The 24,223-nt window shown below is 38.3% G+C and overlaps 1 protein-coding gene across 9 annotated transcripts in view; it reads left to right on the forward strand.

Annotated features, from left to right (window-relative positions):
• Window positions 1-19,041, forward strand: part of Robo1 (roundabout guidance receptor 1) — a 1,064,494-nt gene extending 1,045,453 nt beyond the window's left edge. For all 9 annotated transcript variants that reach the window (XM_060370628.1, XM_060370629.1, XM_060370634.1 and 6 more), the window contains 3 exons: window positions 6,684-6,992; window positions 14,546-14,742; window positions 15,937-19,041. In XM_060370628.1, the coding sequence (XP_060226611.1) occupies window positions 6,684-6,992; window positions 14,546-14,742; window positions 15,937-15,951 (521 nt within the window). In that variant the 3' untranslated portion in view covers window positions 15,952-19,041. The remainder of the gene's footprint in view (window positions 1-6,683; window positions 6,993-14,545; window positions 14,743-15,936) is intronic.
• Window positions 19,042-24,223: the final 5,182 nt, after the last annotated feature.

The following is a 24,223-nucleotide window of genomic DNA, read 5'->3' on the forward strand; positions in this document are numbered from 1 at the left end:
GTTCACAAATGTCTATAAGTTCAGTTCCAGAGGATCTGATACCCTTGTACAGACATAGATGCAGGAAAAACAATAATGCACATTAAATTAAAAAAATAAAAATTAAGGAAAATATATCTACAGATCATATTTTGAAGAATCCTAGTAGCAAATGCAGTTTTTCACAGTGTGTGTTAAAAGATTAGTGGGTAAAAGAAAGAATTTTGGATATTTTTTTATTAAAATCTTAATTAGATGTATTAGTAAAGTGTGAATGATGTCTTAATTACGGTTTTATTGCTGTGAAGAGACACTATGACCAAAGCAACTCTTATAAAGGAAAACATTGAATTGGGACTGGCTTACAGTTTCAGAGGTTCAGTCCGTTATCATCAAATGTGTAGGCAAGCATGGTGCTGAAGGAGCCAAGAGTTCTACATCTTGATCCTGCAGGGAGCAAAAGGAGACTGTGTGCCAAACTGGTTGTTGCTTGAGTGTAGGTGACTTCAAAGCCCACCCCACAGTGACACACTTCTCCCAACAAGGCTACACCCCCTAATAGCCCAAGCATTGAAGCATATGAGTCTATGGGGTCAGTTGGTTTCCTTTTTCTTAAGTGCAATGTACTGGCTATGATGGATGGGTGTGGTTATTAGTTATCAGTTTTAAGAACTACATTCAAAATAAATAACATTCTTGAGTTTACAGCATCTTTGCTTTATAAATATCCAAATTTCAATTTCTCCATTAAATAGTTTTCTTAACTGCAGTTTATAAACTTTGTATCCCAGCTGTAGCCCACTTCCTCATTCCCTCCCAATCCCATGCTCCCTCCCTCATCTCACCCCTGCCCCTTTCCAAGACCACAAATAGGAGAAGTCTCCTCAGCATTGAAAAGAATAAACTGGACTTCTTTCTGAGTCAAGAAAGTGGGGTTTTTGATGATCCCTCTCAGCTAGTCTCAGCTGTTGCTTATTGTCATGAAACAGTACCTCAGACTTTACAATTAAAACGACACACTGAGCATTTCCTCAGAGGTCTGGAGGGTAAAGTCCAATACTGAGTTGTGAGCAGCATTACATCCTTTTCACTTCTTTCTCCTCTATCTTCTCACAGTCTTTCTTCAGTCTGTATCTGTTCTCTAAACTCTTTTATAAGAGCATTAGTCTTACTGGATTGGACACCACCTGGTGAGCTCCTTTTAATTTTACTGCTTCTTAAAAGGCTCCAAATACAGTCAAAGTCTTAGCTAATGGGGCTTGTGGCTTTGAGTGTGGTGTTTGGCAAGGACATAATTTATAGCACAAGAGCCCAAAGGCCCCTCCAACACTGTGGCTACGCCTTGCCCCATAGGTAAATATTAGGCACCATGAACACTCAAGGAACACTTGCCTGCAAAGCAGAGTGCCCCATCCTCCAGCCCTGATCATTTATTTATTTCATGTTTGCTACTTTCAAGCTTAACCCAGATGGGGGATAGGATTAAAATGTATGAATATTTATCAGCTGAAGGCTTGTGGAGTTAAAGTACATTTCTAGGACCTTCTAATAGTCTTCCCCCGCCTTTTCAACCCTCCCAATACATTTACATACTTGATTTAAAAACCAAGTCTATAATATTTTTCCAGTCCTACTTTTCATAAATTATAAATTCACCGTCCTCTTTAGAACGATGCTATTTTGACTTGATTTATCATTAATTACAAGGTCTTGGAACTTAAAGCGGTTACATAAATAACCTACCGGATCTGTCTAGCAAGTTAACGCTGCGCTACCAGGTTTATCTACGTATGTGTTCCTGTGCGTTACTGTGCGTGCGGTACTGTTTGTTAGCTGCGGATTCTCGTAAGCGGAGAAAGTGTTGACAAAATGACGCAAAGGGAGACTGGAGAGACGGCTGAGAGGCTAAGAGAACTTGCTGCTCTTGCAGAGTACCCAGATTCAGGTCTCATCACCCGCATGGCCGCTTATGATCACTTGTAGCTGCATCTCCAGGTGATTCAGCACCCTCATTGGCCTCCAACGGCACCAGGCATGCACACAAAGCTCATACACATATGCAGGCAAACATCTACAAAAAATAACCCTTTAAAAAGATTGTGTAAAACTTTCAAAAACTAGGTCCATTGTTTCCTCATTTTAAAATTCAATTTAAAGTAATGCATAAATTGGGGGAAACAAGGGAAAATAAAGAATTGTTCATGTAAAAGTATCCTGTAATTTAGCTTCAAAATCATTTCATAACACCGTAGGAAGAAGAAATTATTCAGCAGTCTTTTTACATAACACATCGAACCTGCTAGCATTTCTCTGTCGGTTAGATACAGTGACAATTATATACGGGTCACTGGAGTGGCGGACAACATCTCCCCAGAATATCCATTAATGCGTTTCCTTTTGAACTTTGGATTCCCACGATTCTGTTTGACCGTATGAAAGTAGTGACCGTTGTCATAGTCTTTGATACCCCGAAGAGCCCAGGTATTTTGTTATTTAATAAAAGCGAAGGTTGCTCTCCTCCTGATAAAGCGTTTGCAGTTGGCTTATGTTTATAGCAAACAGCAGAACCGAATGAGAGGACAGACGCCATGCCTGGTCTTAGCTTCTTCTCATTTCACTCTCTGCCCCAGCTTCCAGCCACTCTGCGTAGCACCTCACAGTTCAAACCATCCATTAAAGTCTATTTCTTAACTCTTTCTTGTCTTCTTCACTTTCATTTTGTGTATGTGATGTGTCAGACAGATACTCCGCTACTGGCATTCATCTCCATTTAGCACCAACCAACAGAGAACTTGAATCATACTTCGAGTACTTATCTCTAAGAATTGCTTTGGGTCTGGGTGTGGCAGTATAGTCTCTAATCCCAGCATTTATAAGACAGAAGCAAATGGCTCTCTATGAGTTCAAGGTCAGCCTGCTCTACATAGTGAGATGCTATGTCAGGTAAAACAAAACAAAACAAACAACACCAACAAACCAGTAACCACAAAATCAAAGATCCAATTGAAGTAGTCAACAATGGGGGAAATTTCTACAGTTAGTGACTGTGGCCATGTGTGTGCTAGGGATTCAAGAATTAGAGGGAAATAATCTATACTTTGGCCACAGATGGATTGCGACTATTAGTAAGAGACTATAAAACAGTAAGCCATGAAATATAGTAATACAGTTTTGCTTTTTTATTATACTGAAATCTTTTTAATATATTTATGTATTACAGTTTATTCACATTGTATCACAGCTCTAGCCCCATCCTCACCCTCTCCCAATACTACCCTCCCTCCCTCATTTCCACCCATGTCACTTCCCCAGCCCACTGATAGTGGAGGACCTCCTCCCTTTCCTTCTGATCCTATCCTATCAGTCTCATCAGGACTGCCTTTCATAGTCTTTCTCTGTGGCCTGGTAAGGCTGCTCCCCACTCCCTAAGGAGGAATTGATCAAAGAGCCAGCCACTGTGTTCACGTCAGAGACAGCTCCTGGTCCCCTTATTAGTGAACCCACTTGGACTCTGAGCTTCCGTGGGCTACCTCTGTGCAGGAGTTCTAGGTTATCTCCATGAATGGTCTTTGGTTGGAGTGTCAGTCTTAGAAAAGACCCCTAAGCCCAGATTTTTTGGCTCTGTTGTCCTCCTTGTGGAGCTCCTGTACTCTCCAGTTCTTTCTATCTCTCCCTTCTTTCATAATATTCCCTGCACTCTGCGCAAAGTGTGTCTATGAGTCTCAGCATCTGCTTTAATGCCCTGCTGGGTAGAGTCTTTCATAGGCCCTCTGTGGTAGGCTCCTGTCTTGCTCCTTATTTTCACCTTTTTCCAATGTCTATCTGGTTTGCCTTTCTGAATGAAGATTGAACATCTAACCCAGGGTCCTAAGAATACAACAAAGAGCCAGGCATAGTGGCATATGCCTGTTAACACAGCACTTGGGGAGGCAGAGGCAGTTGTATCTCTGAATTTGAGGCCAGCCTGGTCTAAACTGAGTCCAAGACAGCCAAGGGTACATAGAGAAACCCTTTCTCAGAAAAAAATAAATAAGAAGAAAGAGAAAGAAAGAAAGAAAGAAAGAAAGAAAGAAAGGAAGGAAGGAAGGAAGGAAGGAAGGAAGGAGGGAAGAAAGGAAGGAGGAAAAGAACGAAAAACGGAAAACAGCAAGTGGTAAAATGGTGGTTCAAGCTTTTTTCTTTTAGAGTCAAGTACAATTTTTTCTGATGTCTTAGCTTCAGCCTTCAGTGTCAAAGGAACTTTAGTTTTAAAAGACCTACTTTTTGTTAAAAGGAGAAGAGAGAGGTGGTTCCTTTTATAAATATGTACATAAATGCATGCATAAATACATAAAAGAGTGAGACCCTACATTAAACTAATGTTATTCAGTTCTTCCATTTAGTATTGTAAGTAAGAATCTTTAAGGTACATTTTGGTGGTCGTGGTGGTTGAATAGAAGGCCTCTCGTAGCCTCATGTAGGCTTGGACCTTGTTGTATAGCTGAAGAGAACCCTGAATGTCTGATTCTCCTGCATCTGCATCCTGAATACTGAGATCACAGGCATACACCTCCATGCCCAGTTTGTTTGGTGCTAAGGATCAAACCCAAGGCACTGTGTGTGCTGAGCAAGCATTCTGACTATTGCTAATCTCCAAGTCCTTCAAGGTATAGTTTCGATATTCAAGAATTTCTCATGCAAGCACATAGAAATGACAATTAGTACATGTTGTCAATGTGAGAAAAACATCTGTAAACAACCTATATATTCCTCTGTGGGAAATGACTAACTAGTGATGTGCTTATTGAGCAAAACTTTATACAAAAAAGAATGTATGTATTCACTTGAAGATGTGTGCAATTACATGACTAAGCGGAAGAAACATTGCAACTCATGTTAGTAAAGATGCAAAGCTGTTTATTTTTATATGAGGCTTTTTATGAGGTCACCACATACAGATGGATAGATACTGTACAGAGCTCCCCATAACCATTGCTTATAATGCCTGGCTGTGGATGGTGCTCCTTTGAATCATATGATTTAACATCGCAGTTTTGTTGTCCAAAAGTAATTTCTGGAGTAAGCTATAGAAAACTGTCAAAACTCTTCATAATAAGTACTGGGGACTGAAATGGAGATGAGGAGATACAAGATGGACTGCCATCTCTCCATTCTTATATGACTTTTATATTTTTCCCATGTAATCTTTTTTTTTACCATGAATACTTTTTTTTTGTATTTATTATCTTTTTTTTATTTTTTATTTTTTTTATCAGTTACATTTTATTTGAAATCACAAGGTTAACCTTATACTATTTTTTCAAATATTTTATGAATCCTTACCTATATTTTTATGTTACCTTTCAAATCTGAAAACATTGCTCTATTGCTCTACCTACAGACATGATTAAGCACATAGTAACGTTGATTGCTTTGTCTGATTTTGACTCCTCTTGAAATGTTCTTTGATCACATAACTAGCTATTTTTTATTTCTGTCCGGATGCTCTGAAAGACCCTTCTATTCACTTTCCTAAAATTGAATTCATACATCTTTGCAAAAGCCTCTTTCTCATTCCTGCACTCCACACCTGCAGGGTTATTGTCACACCTACACAGTAAACTATTGCGGTCATTCTCTGCCTGCTTCCCCTCCCAGTACTATATCCCATTGATCATAAAGTCAGAGTAATTGTCCCCTTTACCACTCAAATGTATTCTCTGCTCTCCTTTAAACAGCCGCTATGATAGTGCATCTCCTATCTGTGCATTTGTACACAATTAGTACAACCTCTTACCCTCTCTTTTATTGTCATTTATCTTTTACAGCATAGTCAAGACAATCTGTCCCTGAAAACTTGTTCATATTAAGTTAACTTACCAAATGCTATTAAAATATATTTCTCTTTATTAATGGAATATATATAGGAATAATTTTTATAAATGTCAGTACTGCTTAAGAATGCATTTTTAGGTATTAAATTATATGCATATTTTCTTTTGATATACATCCATGATGTAAATAATTTAAATTAATATATTATAATTAATTAATTGTGCTTAAAATACAGCTACTGGATATAGGTTTACATATAAAACGAGAAATTAAACCTATGTTTCTATGCGTAATTATCTGTTTTAAAATGTCTGGGTACAGTAGAGAGAGCCTTAATTATACTGAAGATTTGTGTGATTAAATGAAATCATATAAAGCACAGTATAGTAGAGATCAAGAATCGAAAGGCAATAGTCTTTTGTGTGCTGCGAGACAGCTTTGATGTCAGAAAATGAGTTAAAATCTATGTGGAGCTTTTTACCTACAAATTAAGAAGGGATTTAAGCCAGATTAGAGATGGCAATTAAAACTTAAGTGCAGCCTTAATCAGTTTGAAGAGGTTGCCTAAGACGGAGGAGAATATTCACCTAAGACCTGGGAAAGCTTGCTGAAATCAAATAGGAGGCTCTGCTAGGCTGGGGGGGGGAAGTATGCTGAATATGCACAGTAGTAGCTAGCCCCACAGTAGATAGTCTCCAAGCCCTGATTCTATGCTTCAATTTTTCCTTGCTGGATGGTGATCAAATATTAAAATTATCGGTCCTCAGTTTTGTTACCTTCAGTTATTGTAGGCCATGGAATGTATCGTAGCTGAATGTGACTCCAGTGATAAACCTAGTTTTCATGAATTTACACATCAGATCTCACAACATTTAAACTATTCTCTCTAGATCTTCCACCCCCGCCAGTGCCACCACCTGCTATAAAATCGCCCACTGTCCAGTCGAAGGCACAGCTGGAGGTGCGGCCTGTGATGGTGCCAAAACTCCCGTCTTTAGAAGCAAAAGCAGACAGGTCATCTGACAGAAAAGGAGGCAGTTACAAGGGGAGAGAAGCACTGGATGCCAGACAAGCCACTGACCTGCGAGCAAATCCGAGTGACCCCAGAGAAGCACAGGAGCAGCAAAGTGATGGGAAAGGACGAGGAAACAAGGCAGCAAAGCGAGACCTTCCACCAGCAAAGACACACCTCGTCCAAGGTACTGAGTCTCCAAACTGCAGACAAAGGCAGACTTCCCTAAGCTTCCCAGACGCATGGGTAGGCCTTTTGTAGCTGTATGAAAAGTATGATTAACAGTGGCGTGGGAATGCGCCCAGCTTATTTAATACAGTTTGTTCCAATACATGACATCACACAAGCGTCTTTGAAGAGATGTCCTATGAATTAATTTTTTTAATTTAATTTCATTCTATTTGTTATTCTTACGCGATTTTAAGGGAAAGCATGATTTCAGTAGAGTAAACAAGGATAACGTAGATATCAGGAAAAGGAAATATATCAAGAAAAGGTGGTGAAAGCTTTAAAATAAATGTTTAGTGACCAATGGTTGCCAGTTTTTGGATAAGAGGACCAGGGATAAATATCAAAAGACAGCAGTAGCGAACTGATTAGATAGTAAAAGCCAAGGATTCCATGAGAAAGACTTTTAGATATATTGTATAGGCAATAGGGAGCCATTTTGATGGGGGAGGAGGAAGAGAGGGTAATAAAACAGATGTGATCTGAAACACAGAAAGGAGGACTGTTTGATAGGAATAATGGAACCATGCAGAGGCTGCCCAGAGGCATGGGGTTGGGTCGTGGGAGAGGAGGGTGAATTTGAACATTTGAACTAAGTCCAGTATGAGAGCACTATATATACAAATGCCACAGTGAACCTTGCTTCTTTGTGTGCTAACTTTAAATTTAATTAATAAAAAATACTTAAGTAAAGAAGTAGTGTAATACGATTTGTGGCTTATAAAAACTAACAGCCCAGGATAGTGAAAGAGGAGACTAATATCAGTGTGGCATCACAGTAACAATCTAGGTATGAAACATAAAGTGAGTTAAGATAACATAAAAGAAATGCAAAAATAGCCAGTATGTGCATGTCAGAGGTAGGCACAGCAGTACTATGCAGCTACAAAAATGGCAAAATATAAGTTAAAACAATATAGTTTAAATAAAAAAGGAAGTTATTCACATAGTGACTGTGAGGCTCAGTGTGGCTGATGGAACAGCTGTACTAGCCAAATTAAAACAAGAGAAATTCATAGATGTCATAAGGAGGATACTTTTTATTATTATTATTAAGATGCTCACCATAACAAAGACATAAAAAAGTTATTAAGAGTTGAAAAAAAAACTCGGCTAAAAGATCAGGATAAAACATCAGACTAGGATCAGCTTTTAGAACATGCAGCACTGAGGTAATAACTATATGAATTATATAAAGATTAAATGTCAGCAGTGATGACATACGGGCAGTGTTTGTGAATCAGCTCTCTAGGAGGAAAAACAAAGCAATGTTGTAGCAAGTCCATCACCTCTATTGTGTCAATGTTTCCCAAAGGCTAAAAATCTAGCTGTTAACATGAAGTCAATGGATGTGAAACTAGACAGAGATGGGTACAGTAAGTTCCTGTGAATGTCCCAAGGTGTCGTGATTATTCTGCAATTGGAAGAGAATCCACATTCTCTAAAGCACAGTGAAATCATTCACCCAAATCATGATAGCTAATTATGGAAAGTCATATCCCATTCTCTGCATTATAACCAGTTGCGGATCTCTGTAAAAAAAAAAAAAAAAAAGTCTTCATCTCTAGTAAAAATAGTAAAAATAAGCATCTTTGATGAGAGATGAGAGCTAAGCATAACTGTGAGTATGAGGATAAGAATATAGAATATAGTTAGAAATTATGTCAGCTGCAGAGAATTACAGTGGTAGGGTCTCTTCTAGTGTCTGTGACCTCTCCAGCTGCATACACTACCAGGTACGAATTCCTTTCTATCAGTCCAACTTAAGTTCAGTTAAACAGCTGTTGGTTACACTAGAGACTGGAAGTCCCATTGGGAATATCTTGTTGGGGACAGTTGCCGTGATTTCAAACATTACAGCTAGGTAGGACTACCCCATTTGATATATCTTCAACGAAAGCCCTACAACTAAAGCTGAGGAAACATCACAGAAGAGAGGCTGAAGGATTCTGAGATACAAATGAATAAGATGCTAGGCAGTATCCTCTAGATATAAAAAAAATGTACCCATGACTTTTTGACATTGTGCTTGAAAAGGACATACATAAGACACTTCCAGTTGACATGCCAATGTGGATAGCCTAAATTACATAAAGTTCTACCCTTAAGCAAAGAATTGCAGGTGGCCAATGGCTACAGAGAGAGGATTATTTTCCTCCAAAGATGAGTTTCCACTTAAATTGCCCAATAGATTGTATATATGTGTGCAGGACAATAATAATTTTTAAAAAGGAGTCATGCATTAGGGATGGAGTTATCATACTTGTGTATGAAGTTCTAAAAATATATTTTGAATATTATCCTCCAGTTAGAAGTAGATGGATGGTAGAGTGCTTACCAACAGAGGCTTCAGGTTATGTCAACATCATTCATGTGCACACACATCTCTAGAAAGAAAGGAGGTAAGAAATATAAAAGGGCTGAAGAAATGACACAGCAATGAAAACACTTACTTTCAAAGCATAGGACCTGAGTTCAGATCTCCAGAACCCCTGGTAAATGATGGGTCAACATTGCTGTCCACCTCCAATTCCAGCTTTGGAAGCAGAGGCAGGAAGTCTTCAGAGCCAGCTGCCTAGCAAGACTAGCCATGAGTGAGCTCTGGGTTTGACTGAGAGAACCTGCCTCAATAAATAAAAAGGAAGAATGGTGGATGATGATTCCAGACATTAAGCTCAGGCATCTATGTGAAAACACATACAAACCTGGACACATGTATGCATACCATACACATGAGAAAGTAGCAAAAGGAAAAAAAAGAGTGTTGCATGTGTGTGCAACCTATGACTAGACCTCTGCCCCCCCCAAAAAATTAAAGAAAAATAAAACTTCACAAGGTGAAAGTTTGATGTTGTCTTATGAGAAAAAGGAATTTTTGGAATGTGTCATCATGATAACTATGTACTGTTGACTGCAAAAGTCAGAATAGAAGCCAGACTTTGGAGAACTGAGGATGGAATGGAAATTTTGAAAGGGGCATGTTTTAGTCACTTCCCTATTTCTGAGACCAGAATATCTGATAAAAGCAACTTTCAGGAAAAATGATTTGTTTTGATTAACATTTGCATGGCAGAAAGGGTGTGGTGGTAGGAATGTGTGATAAGGAGGAATGAGCAGAACAGGAACCAGGAACACATGGACTATTCAGAGATACCCACCACCTCTTCGGTGAAGTAATCCCACCAGCTTTAGCCTCCTCCTATGGGTTCCACAGGGTCCAAAAATATCACTACCAGCAGGGAAGCTTTCAAAGAGGAGCCTGTGAGACATTTCATATGCAACCAGGTTGTGGTGAGTTGGAGTTCTCCTCAGAGGGTTAGGGTGAGAAGGCTTGAATGGAGTTTGTCTAGAGAGCCAAATTGGTGGAAATGTTTTAGGATAGGAGATGACATCATCATATACTATGGCAAAAAAGGCCATGCAAGAGAGATTTAAAAGAATAAGTAACCCATGAACTTGGGGATGGGTGGGGCAGTCAGATATCTGCGTTCTAGACCACAGAGCTAGTCTACAGAGCTAGTTCCAGGACAGCCGGGGCTACACAAAGAAACACCATCTTAAAAAAAAAAAAAAGTAGAGAGAAAAGATTAATGGAGGGAGCAGGAGAGAGTGATGACAGAATTAACATAGGAAACTTACCTGGGCTTTTACTGTATTTTAGTAGAGTATATTTTGGCAAGATTTGTAATCAGTCAGTTGCTTTGTGTGTTCACTAACTTTCTTGCACCAAGAAGGGTGGTTTCCCTTTGTTCTGGGACCAAAGTGGGACTCTAAACACAGACTCAGACATGGAGAGCAGTTCAAAAGCCATGCCTTTCCCACAGCCACTCCCACTGTGTGACCACAGAGTCTTCGACTCTATCAGCTTTGAACACTTATTAGCTTATCACAGGCCATTAAGCCAGAGCTGACCTGACACTACACTCCTGGCCCTGTGTTCCAAGCAGTGATTCATACCCTGAATACCATGATGTCAGTTATGAATGTTATGTCTGCTCAGAAAGCATGACCACTTTTGTAATCATGAGCAAATTCCAAAGAACCAGGGATTCTTTAGGAGACAACTAAAGGGCTAGAGAGATCTTGGTGTGACAAAATCAGAGCAAAGAGGGAAAAATGTCTAAGTCAATCTTCAGAAACTTAATAAGTAGCTGTTATAAAATTATTTCTATCTATAGAACTAAGTTGGAAACCATTAAGCTAAAAATAAGAAAATGTATTCTATGAAATGCATTAGCAGACCCAATTGTTATTATACTTTGATTTTCCAGATTTTTACTCAAACCTTAACCCCACATGTGTATATCATTAAATTATCACTGCTAAGCATTGCTGTAATTTTCACCTTCTTGATTCAATTTACATTATTTATTTAATGAATGAGGCACCCTGATTTACATATGTAATGAATGGGTATTTTTAATTAAGGAAAGTGCTTTTCTAGACTTGAAGGTCTGATCTTTTGTGCTATATTTACAGTACTAACTCTTCAGATGTCTGTAAGCATCAACTTTGACCTCAAGAAGCTTGTAGTCACATACATGTATGCTCACAAAGACAGAGAAGAGACAGAAATATATATATATATATATATAAATATTCATAGATATCTTAAGAGTTTAGGTATCCATGTCCTCCCTAACAACCCTATCACTGACCACTAAGAATGAATGAAATTGCCCAAGATACAGTGTAAAGAAAAAATACAAATGAGTGTTTGCAGTGTCTGCAACTGTGGAAATGAAAAGGAAAATATTAGGACAGTGACATGTAAGAGGCACTCTTTTGACACTTACATATAAAACACATGCTGAGAAGATAGATAAGGAAGGGAGGGGTGCTGAAAGCCAGCAGCATAGTAATGCTTCAGTTGAATAAGAATGGAGAGAAGTCCTGAGATATGAGGACTGAAATGTGGTTAGCCCTATCCATGTTCTCAGTTTTATCGTGGCAATGTAGATTTCATGATTAGATTTCAGAAGGACATAGAGTAAATGGGAGCCACAACCACCAGGTTTGAGCTGGTGGGTTTTAGTTTAGTTTTACTGGGTTTTAGTTTTGGGTTTTTGAGACAGTGTTGCTGGTCTGTAACTCATTTTGTAGACCAGGGTGGCCTACAAACTCACGAACTCAGAGATCTGCCTGCCTCTGCCTCTCGGGTGCTGGGATTGAAGGTGTGCAACACCACAGACCAGCCCAGTTTGCTTTTTCAGCGAGGTAAGAAGGAGCACATTGATCCCTGAGGAGAATAGACTTAGGGCGAAGTTCTCAACCTGATAGATTTTAACTTATTGTAATTTGACAAAATGAAAATCAACAGCAAGAAACTGGTTTAAGAAGATACAGGTGAGAAGAGACAACACATGAAGAGAAACTCCCAAGAGTCAGAACTGTGAATTGAGACAGTGATGAGAAAAATGAAAAGAACAAGGGACCAGTTGAGGATTTTGACTGGTTTCCTAAGTAACAAGTTCATGTTTCACAGGAGGGGACTGTTTTCCTGCAAAGATGGAACAAGCAATCATTGTTGGGGAGCTAGAAGAGAGGCCTCATTCTCACCTTATTTTCTGCTGCAGAGAACATCAATGGACTCAGGAGATACCAAGATTCACTCAGGCAGTGTAGTAAAGGAATAAAAGAATGGGATAGTAAAGAAATGATAAAGGAATAAAAGAAGCACTGGGCATTGGCAGGGCAGGGGAGAACACCTAGAAGAGCTCCTGTTTGTGGATGTCTGTCCAGAATGTAGACAGGCTATGGAGGAAAAGTTAAATGATTCAGAATTAGTAAACTTAAAGTTGTAAGAAGTAGAAATTCAGGAAATAATTCACCAGTGTGTTGTTTTAGTTATTTTTCTATTGCTGTGAAGAGGCACCATGACCAAGGCAACTAATAGGAGAAATAGTTTAGTTGGGGGCTTACAGTTCAGAGGGTGAGTTCGGAACCAGCATGGTAGGGAGCATGGCAGCAGGCAGGCAAAGTGCTGGAGCAGTAGCTCAGAGCTTCAGACACATAAATGCAAGGTGAAAAAAGAGCTTTTGATGGCTAGCCTTCAGAAACCTCAGAGCCCATCTCCAGTGTCACCCCTCCTCTAACAAGATCACACGTAATCCTTCCCAAATAGTTCCAACAGCAGGGGACCAAGCATTCAAATATTCATTCTCATTCAAACCACCACAAGTGCCTTATTCTTTGAAGTCTGCGTTTTAGATTCAGAGTTCAGTAGTGCAAATACATTGAGGTTGATCTCTCAGTAGGGAGAGGCTGAACCCGAGCTCAACTCTTGATTGGGAACTAACTTCTTCCTATTAACAGGTATAAGAACACCTCATTTGCGTAGTGATTTCACTGTCTTTGTTAATGTTGACAGTAAGATCTCTTTCAAGCAGAGATTCTTCTACCACTTGGAAGTGGGGATAGAAACTGAATTATCTAAAATCACATGCTGAATAAAAGAATTTGAAGTCAATTGATTCCACTTTTGACTTGTCTCCTATAATGGCTGTGCTGGTTTGAATGGTATGACCAGTCCCACCCAATAGACTCATGTGTTTGAGTGCTTGGTCCATAGAGAGTGACACCTTCAGCAGCTGTGGCCTTGTTGGAGTAGGAATGGCCTTGTTAGAGGAACTTGGTCACTGTAGGGATGGGCTTTGAGGTTTGCTGTGCTCAAGATCTCCCTGGTGTGAAAGACAGCCTCCACCTGGCTGCCTTTAGATCAAGAGAGAGAACTCCTGGCTCCTCCAGAACCATGTCTGCCTATACCATGCCATGCTTCCCATTATGATAATAATAGAGTAAACCTCTGAAACTGGAAGCCAGCCAAAATTAACTGTTTTCCTTTATAAGAGTTGTGGTCTTTATGGTGTCTCTTCAGAGCAATAAAACCCTAACTAAGACATTGGCCTTGGTGACCAATGAGTTTGAAATAGACACTAGTTTATGAGTGGATGCAGTCCAAATTCCTAACCTGTGAATGGAAAACAGGAGTTGTTATTGTCATTTTCAAGAGGCTACATTATCCATTATGTTTGTAGTGTTTAGACTTATACCTTAGAGTGACTCATGCTTTCTGTCTTAGGGTTTTATTGCTATGAAGAGACACCATGGCCATGGCAACTCTTATAAAGGATTTAGTTGAGGTTGGCTTACAGTTTCAGACATTTAGTCCGTTATCATCATGGCAAGAACATGATGCATGCAGGCACACATAGTGCTGGAGAAGGAACTGAGGGCTCTACATCTCGATCTGCAGTCAGTAGAAGGAGATTATGTGGGAATAGATAGGAGACCTCAAAGCCCACCTCCACAGTAACACACTTCCTCCAACAAAGCCATGTGTCCTAATAGTGCCACACTTTATGGGCCAAGCATAGACACGAGTCTGTGGGGCTATTCCTATTCAAATCACCACACTTACCATCCAGGATTACAGATAGACAGGATTGACTGGTTATAAAATGAAAATGTTCTGTCTTGTTCACATGTTTTTATTGTACTTTTTTTACACAGAGGATATTCTGCCATACTGTAGACCTACATTTCCAACATCAAACAACCCCAGAGATCCCAGTTCCTCAAGCTCAATGTCATCAAGAGGATCAGGAAGCCGACAAAGAGAGCAAACAAATGTAGGTCGAAGAAATATGGCGGAAATGCAAGTTCTTGGGGGATATGAAAGAGGAGACGATAATAATGAAGAATTAGAGGTATGCACAATTTCCCCCAAGTTTTAAAACACTAGGCTGTAGCCATGATGTCAGCCCAGTCCTTGAAGTTATGAACATCTGTCAACATAAAGACATGTCACCATTTTACCACAAACTTTCTGTATTCTAACATCTGTGATGTTGCTAACTGAAGTTCCGAGAATGGAATTTTTTTCTAGAATTCATTCATAACTTTAAATGTTAGTGATATTCTTGAAGACCTAAAATTCATATTCTCTCACATATTTTCAGATACAAAACATGTATGACAGAACACAAACTGGGAAATAAATTGGTCTGACGTGTTATAATTAATAGTATGAAACCTCAATGAGGTGAGAGCTATTTTGATTAGCTTAGCCTCTATTATCTGTCATTAGGCTTAATCTGACTGACTTTCCAGGTCTCTTATATCTATACTGTTCTAGAAAAGAACCTGGCTAGAAGAGGAACTTTTCCTAAATAAATGCCTCATCTCTTCTTGTAATATAAGAATAATATACAAGATACAATTGGAAGCCATATTTAAAACTTCCTTCCCTTTAAAAATTAGTATGTTTTCTCTATTTTATCAAAAGTACCTCAAAGAATAATTTGTTTCTTTACAAATATATTTAATCTCAAGTATATGCTAAATGAGTTAGAGAGTCTTTACTTCAAAATATAAGATGAAAATGTTAAGAAATCATCTGTAATTTCATACCATATATATGTATATATATATATATATCATGATTTGACTTTGTAGTTTAGAAATTGAAAAGCTTTTCTGCCAAAAAAATACTGTCAGACTATTTGTATTTCAAGTTCATTTTTTGCCCTTTAAATAGAAGAATGGGGGGAGAGCTGAAAGATCCTTGCCCATAATTCCAATATTTAAAAATGAGATGCAGAATTAAAATGGTGAGATGACTCTGAGGGTAAGTGGGGAGAGAGAGCCCTTCTCCTTCCTCAGAGCCCTGTGTCCCAATCTGTGACATCCAGGAATAATAAAGAACAATTTGGTACTTGTTGGAGGATGGTTGGATTTGCTATAAAGAACCACTAAAATTGAGAAATAAATTAGTTGTGATAGACATTTTCAAACACATGCCAACAAATGAATGAAGAAAACATAGTCAATGAATATAAATAAATGTAAGATAATACTCTTGAGGTTTATTTTCAAACTGAACAACAATTTATCTCTTATAGGAAACTGAAAGCTGAAGACAACCAGAGAGGCTTGTGATATTAATGTGAAAATCATTACTCAAGATGCCTCACGTCTGATGACACAAAATGCCAGATGAAATGTTCAGTGCAATCAGAATGTACAATTTGTCGTTTTTATTCCTCCTATTGGGATAGCATTTTTTAAAAATTTTCTTGGGTTTTTATTGTTGCTGATTGATTGCCTAAACCTTGATGAACCTCCCTCTTTCCCCTCGCTGTTGCAACCGTTACACTTGACTTCCAGCAAGGGAAGTGTCTTGACCGCTTGCTTCAGCCGTCAGCCAGCAAGAAAGAACAGACCAATACTTTTGCATTTTGCCCCTGAGATATGGCATTGCACTGCTTATATATCAAGCTAATTTATAGCAAAATATTGATCAAAGATACAAAGGTGATGAATCAACCTCATGCCAAGGGCTCTCAAAGTATAATAGTTCTATGACCAACTGCTAATGCCAATTTAAGCATACTCCATTTTACATGATTTTAAAGTCAGTCTTTCATACCACCCTTTGCTGGGATAGACTAAAAATATGTCAAATACAGAACTACAGATAATTTGAATGGGGTAGAAGCATTGTAAATATATACTCTTTGCAACTTCTGGTGGTACTTTATTTTGTCTTCATTTCAATCATTGAAATATATTCTTCTTGGAATTGTACTTTTGGATAAGTAGGGCTAAGCCAGTTGGACCTCTGGTTGTCTAGTCATTGTCAGAAGTAAACCTAGCAAAAATCTTGCTCTATTTTTCAATCAAAAAGCAACTACAAATGCATATTACAAGCAAGTAGATATTTTTAATGACCAATTGAGTGAGGACATCCCTCTCCTAACTGGCCTAAATTTCTTCTGGTAGTGTCAGTTCAACTTTCAGAAGTGCCACTTATGGAAGTTTGTTTGACTTTTTTTGTTTTGTTTTGTTTTGTTTGTGTAATGCACTGTTTTTAATCTTTTTTTTTTTTTTTGGTTTTAAAAGCACAATCACTAAACTTTATTTGTAAACCATTGTAACTATTAACCTCTTTTGTCTTATTGAGGAACCTGTTGAAAAGTGTTTTTAACCCGTTTTGTTAATGCTCTGTGTTTGTATTTGCAATATTTGAATGATGACAGCTGGTGAAGTCATGTATAGGCTTTATTGTGGGCTGTGAACCAAATGGTTCCAATTTTTCCTGGACTTAAAGAAAAAAAACAAAAAAAAAAGAAGTTTTAAGTTTGTTGTGGCCAATGTTGACTCTTATAAGATTTCCTTAGACGCTCATGAGAGGCATTCCTACTTACAACTGCTAAGTGATGCCCTCTGACTGTAGATTTCTATGATTTTTTCACATTATATGAATTTCATTGACTTTATAATTGGTGCTATTTGAAGAAAACAAAATGAACCTTTAGCATATATAGGTATCAGGCCTGACCCCACAAAGCCAAACAAAATTGAACCACAAGGAAAAAAAAAAAGGCTGGTATTCACCAAAAACTAAATGTGTTCATTTAGATAACTTGAGAAAGTCCCATAGAAAGGGTGTGCAGTACTAAGGGAACAATCCATGTGATTAATGTTTTCATTATGTTCATGTAAGAAACCTCTTATTTTTAGCCATAATTTTGCATACTGAAAATTCAATAATCAGAAAAGTAATTTTGTCACATTATTTATTAAAAATGTTCTCAAATACATCATCCTTTCTTGTGTTGATTTTTTTTCATTGTGTGACTATCAGATTTATTCATTAAATCACAAAGTCGTTTTTTGTCTTAACATTTCACCACTATACTATGAAAAGAATAAAAGTTCTCGATTTCTTTAATGGTCATCCAGGTTCTGCTTAGAAGCAAAAATTCTCATTTCAGTTGTGGGAGATCAGTAGAAGATGAATCTTAAGTGGAAGTTAGCTGTGTGATCCGAGACTAACTCTGAAGGGTGTGTTGTTTTTGTCTATGTGTGTGTATCTGAATTTCAGTTAGCCTGTTCCTAAAATAATTGGGACTCAACTACAGTAAACCTCATTTGTAAAGTTTGAATCACCTATGTTCTGTCATTAAGAAAGTTTATAAATCCCATTGCTTGTCCTTATATATCTGCTTTCTAGTTTCAGATCTATGTTAAAATTTGGACTACCAATTATATTATAAACCAGGTTTCACATTATGATCAATTAAATTATCATATTACAGAATTTCACTTGGATGGATGAGATGAGTACCATGTCTTGGAAATGTCAAGACCAACAGAATATGCTGGAGTTTAGACCCCCAGACACCCACCCTGTGGCTTATATATATATATATTTTTTTTTTACCTAAATTTGAAAAAGTGAAAGGAAAAAAAAACAGAAGAGTGGGGGCTTAATTTGGAATTTTATTTTATTTAAAAAAATGAAGTAATAATCAATATCTACTCAATGTATGAATAGACCCACAGGTCAAGGAGCTGGTTCCTAAGCTATTTTTAAGAAACAAACCACTGGAGAGACATAAGTAGTCGACTGATTTTTCTCTTTTTCTAGGTGGGTGAACTACAAATAAGCCACTATCTCTTTTTTATATTACACGCTGCAATTCACACACAAAATATGTACATCAGGGGGCCTGGATTTAAATTCCACTTTTGTCATGACTATGTTTCCTTGGACATGGTACTTAACCTCTAAGTCTCAGGTATGTCACCTGTCAATTCAATAATACCTACCTCATGGAGCTATTGTCATGACTTAGTGAGTTAATGTATCTGGTATGGACGTTGTAAACTCCACAAACAGTGTAAGATGTTGTGATATTTAATGGACTGAAATTTACTACACATGCAGTCCCCATTTTTCATACCTGATTTGTTCCTAAAACATTTGCATGGAAGTAAAAGAATAACTGTGGGATAAGGACGAGGGTGCTTCCATTTCTGGTAAGTAAAATTCACTGTGAACTACCCCATTGTAGAATAAAATCTTGGTGTTCTTGTTTGTTTCTTTGCTTTTGGATGCAAGGGCAGTAAATGAGTTGGTGGAATTGTATTTCTGGTATTTTCTTCACACAGTTGCTAATACAGACATGTCACTCGAGTTCTCAATAAATGGATTTAGTGTCTATTGGGGGCTGCTGTTGTACATTGTAGCAAAAACGACAACCTTGGTCTGTGTGGGACGTTCCCTGGGCAGATGTGAGAGAACATTCATCCATCTCCCACAGCACATTCATGAAGTGACACCATACAAGTCTAGGTTAGTGAATCAATGACTTTTGGGGGGAACAGGGGAGTTTCTTAAAGAAGTATGTGTTGTTGCTATGTTTTAAACTGTTTTACTTGGGTTTTTTATGATTCTACCTCCCTTCTCCACCTCTTAGTCCTCCTAACACCTTCCAACACCCCAACACTAGGTAGGCAAGAAAGAAGGTTAGTGGAGAGAGGAGGCTGAGTTCTCTTTAGCTACTTCTGGCTGGTTGGGGTCATAGGGTTTTTTTCGGTATTACCAATCTCAGTCATCAGGATATCTAGCAGTCCAGCAAACCAGCAACAGCAAACATAGCAGAAGGATGAACGAGCCACAGCACGGGAAACAGCAGCTTCGTCTTTCTCAGAGTTTTTTGCTCTCTTCTGACCTCTCATATTTATACCCTCCCTAAATCCTCAGAATTCCACCTACTGCAACTGGCAAAAACCACATCTCTCTCTAAGCCACGGGAGGCAAATAGCAGCTGTGGATCAACTAAAAGCAGCCCATGTCTCACACTTGGGATTAAAACAAAAATATATTTACATAACATAACTGAGTTTTCAAAGAAACCAAAACCTCCACTACAAGTGTGGGTGACTCAAATCCAGGTCTATCACCAAAAAGTCCACCCCACCATAGGTGATGACTCCTTCAATTCCCCATATACATCGCTAACAGCTGCCCCAGTGTCTGATCCCCAACAATTATTTTCTGTGTATACATCCTTAGAGGAAGACCCCATGAATCTTATAATTGTCACAGGCATAACTGTGTGCTTTTCTCTTCATTCCAAAAGTGATGTTTCAATCGAAATGAAGGAGCTATACAATGCAGTCTTGGGTAAGTTGGCTTCTCTCTGGCTTTCTTGATAATTTCAGATGTGGTCTAGATTTTTCTTTCTTTTCCTTCTCCACAAGGTGGCATATAAATCCGAGTCTGGCTTCCGGTGAAGATAACTTGGGGCATCAAGATGCAAGGGTCTTGAACATGACTGTTGTCAAATTGTCAATGGTCAGGATTTGTCAATTTCTTTCTTCTTCTTCTTCTTCTTCTTCTTCTTCTTCTTCTTCTTCTTCTTCTTCTTCTTCTTCTTCTTCTTCTTCTTCTTCTTCTTTTCAAGACAGGGTTTCTTGCTGTACCCGGACTTACTATGTAGACCAGGCTGGCCTCAAACTCACAGAAATCTGCCTGCCTCTGCCTCACAAGTGCTGGGATTAAAGACATGTGCCACCACTACCTGGCTTCTTTTTATTATTATTTGTTCATTTGTCACCTCTTAGTCTATATCCTCAGTGAATGTAAGGAGATGAGAATAGGAGTTCTATTGTTGTTTCATACTATGTTTGGAATCTGGAGAAACCCAAGATCTGGAGATTTGTCTGTGACCCCAAAGACTTCAGAACTTCTTCAGGACCCCACATGATACCACTGCCTCCTTATGACATGGGTGTTGGTAGAAGAGGAAGGTAGAAAGACTGTTGCACTTCAAAAAAGGAAGACTAATAATCTGAAAAGACTTTGAGAACTACTACTCCACAAAATAAGTATGTTTTGTTGTGATATGTCTGAGGCTGGAATGAATCTTAGAATCTTCTCTGTGTTACCATCACTTTCAGTAACCATCATGAGGCAGTTTTTGCTGCTTACTGTTAAAAACACCTCATATATGGAGATAGTAAGCATGTGACAAACTTTTACTTGCCTCACTAATAACAGAAGCATCAGGAAGATGCTTATATTGACCTTATACCTGCATAAGGAAACTAAATATGATTGCTAAGTTTCTTTCTAGGAAACAGTACAAGCATGACACTGATGTTTGTACTGAATGGGGAAATCCTAACCCCTATGTTTTTCTTTTGGCTGAGTGATCAGTAACTTTAAAGAGTACACAAGTCTCATACCTTCATTATCTGTAAATTGTTTCACAAAAAGTCAGTTGGAGAATTTACACTTACCCAAGACAATCAGGTAAGGATCAAAAAGTGGTTTGTATTGGTTGGTGTTTCTCCCACAGGCCTGAGACAAAGACTTGGAATTAAGGAGGTTTGGGTACTTAATCCCAGAGAGTAGTAGGGAGAGGTGAACAAAAGGAGAAAGGTCAAAATAAGTCCTTTAAAATAGGCAAATTTGTCCACCTTGGGATACTCCCTTACTCTCCCTAGAAGCTTCCAGAATATTCCGAAGGACATGAGTCTCAACACTCTGTTCCCATGCCTCATTGATGCAGGTGACTGACATAGCCAGGTATTTAACTCCTGGGCATTGGTGATCAGAACATATGGGAAGAGAAAAATCACCCACTTTGTGACAGGTGTTTGAAATGGGAAGGTGCCAAAGGAGACAAATCTTCTAAAGATGTGACTGTCCCAGTAAACTTCCAAAAGCATCTACCTACTGTGAGCAGGGTTATTGGAAAATATTTCAGCATGGTATTTAAAAAAAGAAAGAAAAAAAAGAAGCAATCATCAACTTACCCCTCTCTTTTTAAAATAAAATTGAGGCCTGCCCACATGTGAAATTAGTCTAACATACTTAATTTGTTTTCACACTGGGCTAGTTCTTACAAACTATATCCAAGAGTATATGCCTTGAGTTTTAATTATCTACCATTCTGAACACTCTTAGAGTATCATCATTGAAATCAATCAGAAAGATGCAGGGAATCATGAAAGTAAATTTTAGAATCACTACAATTGAGCTCTTTATAATAAAACTATAAGATTTATGCCTAAAACAGAATTATCTACAGTAAAGTTCTTTCTAAAGCATACACATGCTCATGCACACACACACACACACACACACACACACACACACACACACGTGATCATGCGTATGCATGTGCACACACTACATGGTGGGCATGCCAAGTTATGGAATCCCTCAGATTAAGATGAAATTCACATGAAGTTGAGACTGGCATAAGCAAATCATTTGTTGGACAAATCTATCTCTGAAGCACTATCACAGTGTCGTGCAAGTTAAATCTCTAACATAAACCTTATAATTTTATACAAATTTCTTGCCTTACTGGGCTCCCAATGCTTAGATTTGTCTAATGTGTGATGCTGCCTTTAACTGGTAGGACACAAGCTAGGTCCCATCCATCTTGACTCCTGGAACTGTTTTCTCTGTCCTTCATTCCAAGGCTTCCAACATTTTAGAGCACCTTCCTAGCAATTTAAACCTGCCCTGGTGCCTGAGGCTAGCTAAGGAGGCAGTGACAGAAAAACTGAATTCAAGACTATTTAGAGAGCAATGTCAGCTTGCTTACCTCAGGCTAATGTGTGAGAACTTCAAAATTCACAGCTAACGGGCACTTGAGGTTTAGCCTGAATGTACACACTATCCCAGCATCCAAGAAACAGGGGTAGGAAGATGGTTTCAAACCAGCATAGTGCACATAGTAAGTAAGGCCATCCTGAGCTATAAAGGCATGGCTGTCTCAAAAACCGAGAGATAGGATGTACCTCAAAGGTAGAACGAATGCCGGGTATGCACAAGGCCCTGGTTTCTGTCTTCAGCTCTGGAAGAGAAAGAGAAAGCAGGGATCGGGGGAGAAAACAACAAACAAAAGTGAGTGAATGAGCGAATGAGTGAATGAATGAAAATAAATGAATGAATGTTGGCCTCAGGAACCCAGCTGGGGCCCTGTGATTGGCTCCTGATTTCAAGAAGGTGGCTTTGCTAGGGGATCCTACTCACTGACATTTCATACCAAAGAACAGGTTGTGCTTCCAGAGTGGAGTTGACAGTCATCCTGTCCTCATTTGGGGTGGGTTAGATCAGAGGTTCTAAAACAGCTCCTCATGCTGTGGTGACCCGCAACCATAAAATTATTTTCCTTGCTACTTCGTAACTGTAATTTTGTTACTGCTAAGAATTGTACTGCAAATATTTGTATTTTTCGAATCGTCTTAGGGGATCCGTGTGAAAGGGACATTTGACCCTAAAGGGGTCATGAAGCACAGGTTGAGGGCCGCTGGATTAGATTGTTACTATGAATGAAACTGCAGAAGTATTTGTCCTGGCTGCCAACCTGTAACAACCAAAGAGAAAGATCATAGTTTTAAATCAGCCCAATTAAACCTGAGTTTTAAATGGAATGAGACTTAACTGCTGTACCTTACTTATTCCATAATTCAGTAACTTACATAATATATATTCAGTGTGTTGTCTGCCTGTTTTTATAGAGGTTATGAGAGAGACAAACAGGCCAAAGGCAAGAAACCAGAAAGAAAAAGAATCCCACCTGAGTCTCTAACAGTGAGCCTCTGATTGTCTAGAGCAATGCGCTATAGCAAAAAATAAGGCCTTACTTCTAATGTCTCACTCCAAATGGCCAGTCTCAGTAAGGACAATAGTCTTAGAAAGGTTACTGCCTAACAGGAAAATGAATTGCTCACATCTTATCTATTGAAAGAGAACCTTTTTGCAAATGACCCTGAAGACAGTACAAGTAACTAACTTCTTTCTTTACTTTAATTTTTTGATATTTTAATTTAATTACATTTCTCCCTTTAATTACATTTCTCTCTTTCTTTCCCTCCCTCCAAATCCTTCGATATATATATATATATGTATATATATGAATATATTCCTTAAATGTCATCTGTTGAGTTTGTATATTCTCTCTCTTTCCTTCTTTCTGAAAACTTACCCATCATGTTTCTTTCTAAGGTGTGTATTATTTATTAAAATCTCTATATAAATTCTTGCCTGACAAATATTTTTATCATCATACACTGAACTTGTTTATCACAGAATAGCAGTTATTCATAAATCATATTTAAAAATCTCTCAAAATTTTTTTCTTTTGTCTGTAGGAAATTGTGTAATTGGTTTGGTAGGAAGACGATAAGAGAATTAATAAAGTTAATGGATTTTTTGTGTAAGTTTTTGTTTTCAAAGTAATAATGCAAAATGATGTAATACTTCAGTACAGGCACAGAGAATAAAGGCTGTTTTGGAATAGCTACCTTGGGGGAATACCAAAAGAATTGAATTGTGAATAAATAAATTACTGAAAAAAAAGAGTCATTTTTTATGTG

Source organism: Meriones unguiculatus, chromosome 17 (assembly GCF_030254825.1).
Source record: "Meriones unguiculatus strain TT.TT164.6M chromosome 17, Bangor_MerUng_6.1, whole genome shotgun sequence".
Lineage (NCBI taxonomy): Eukaryota > Metazoa > Chordata > Mammalia > Rodentia > Muridae > Meriones > Meriones unguiculatus.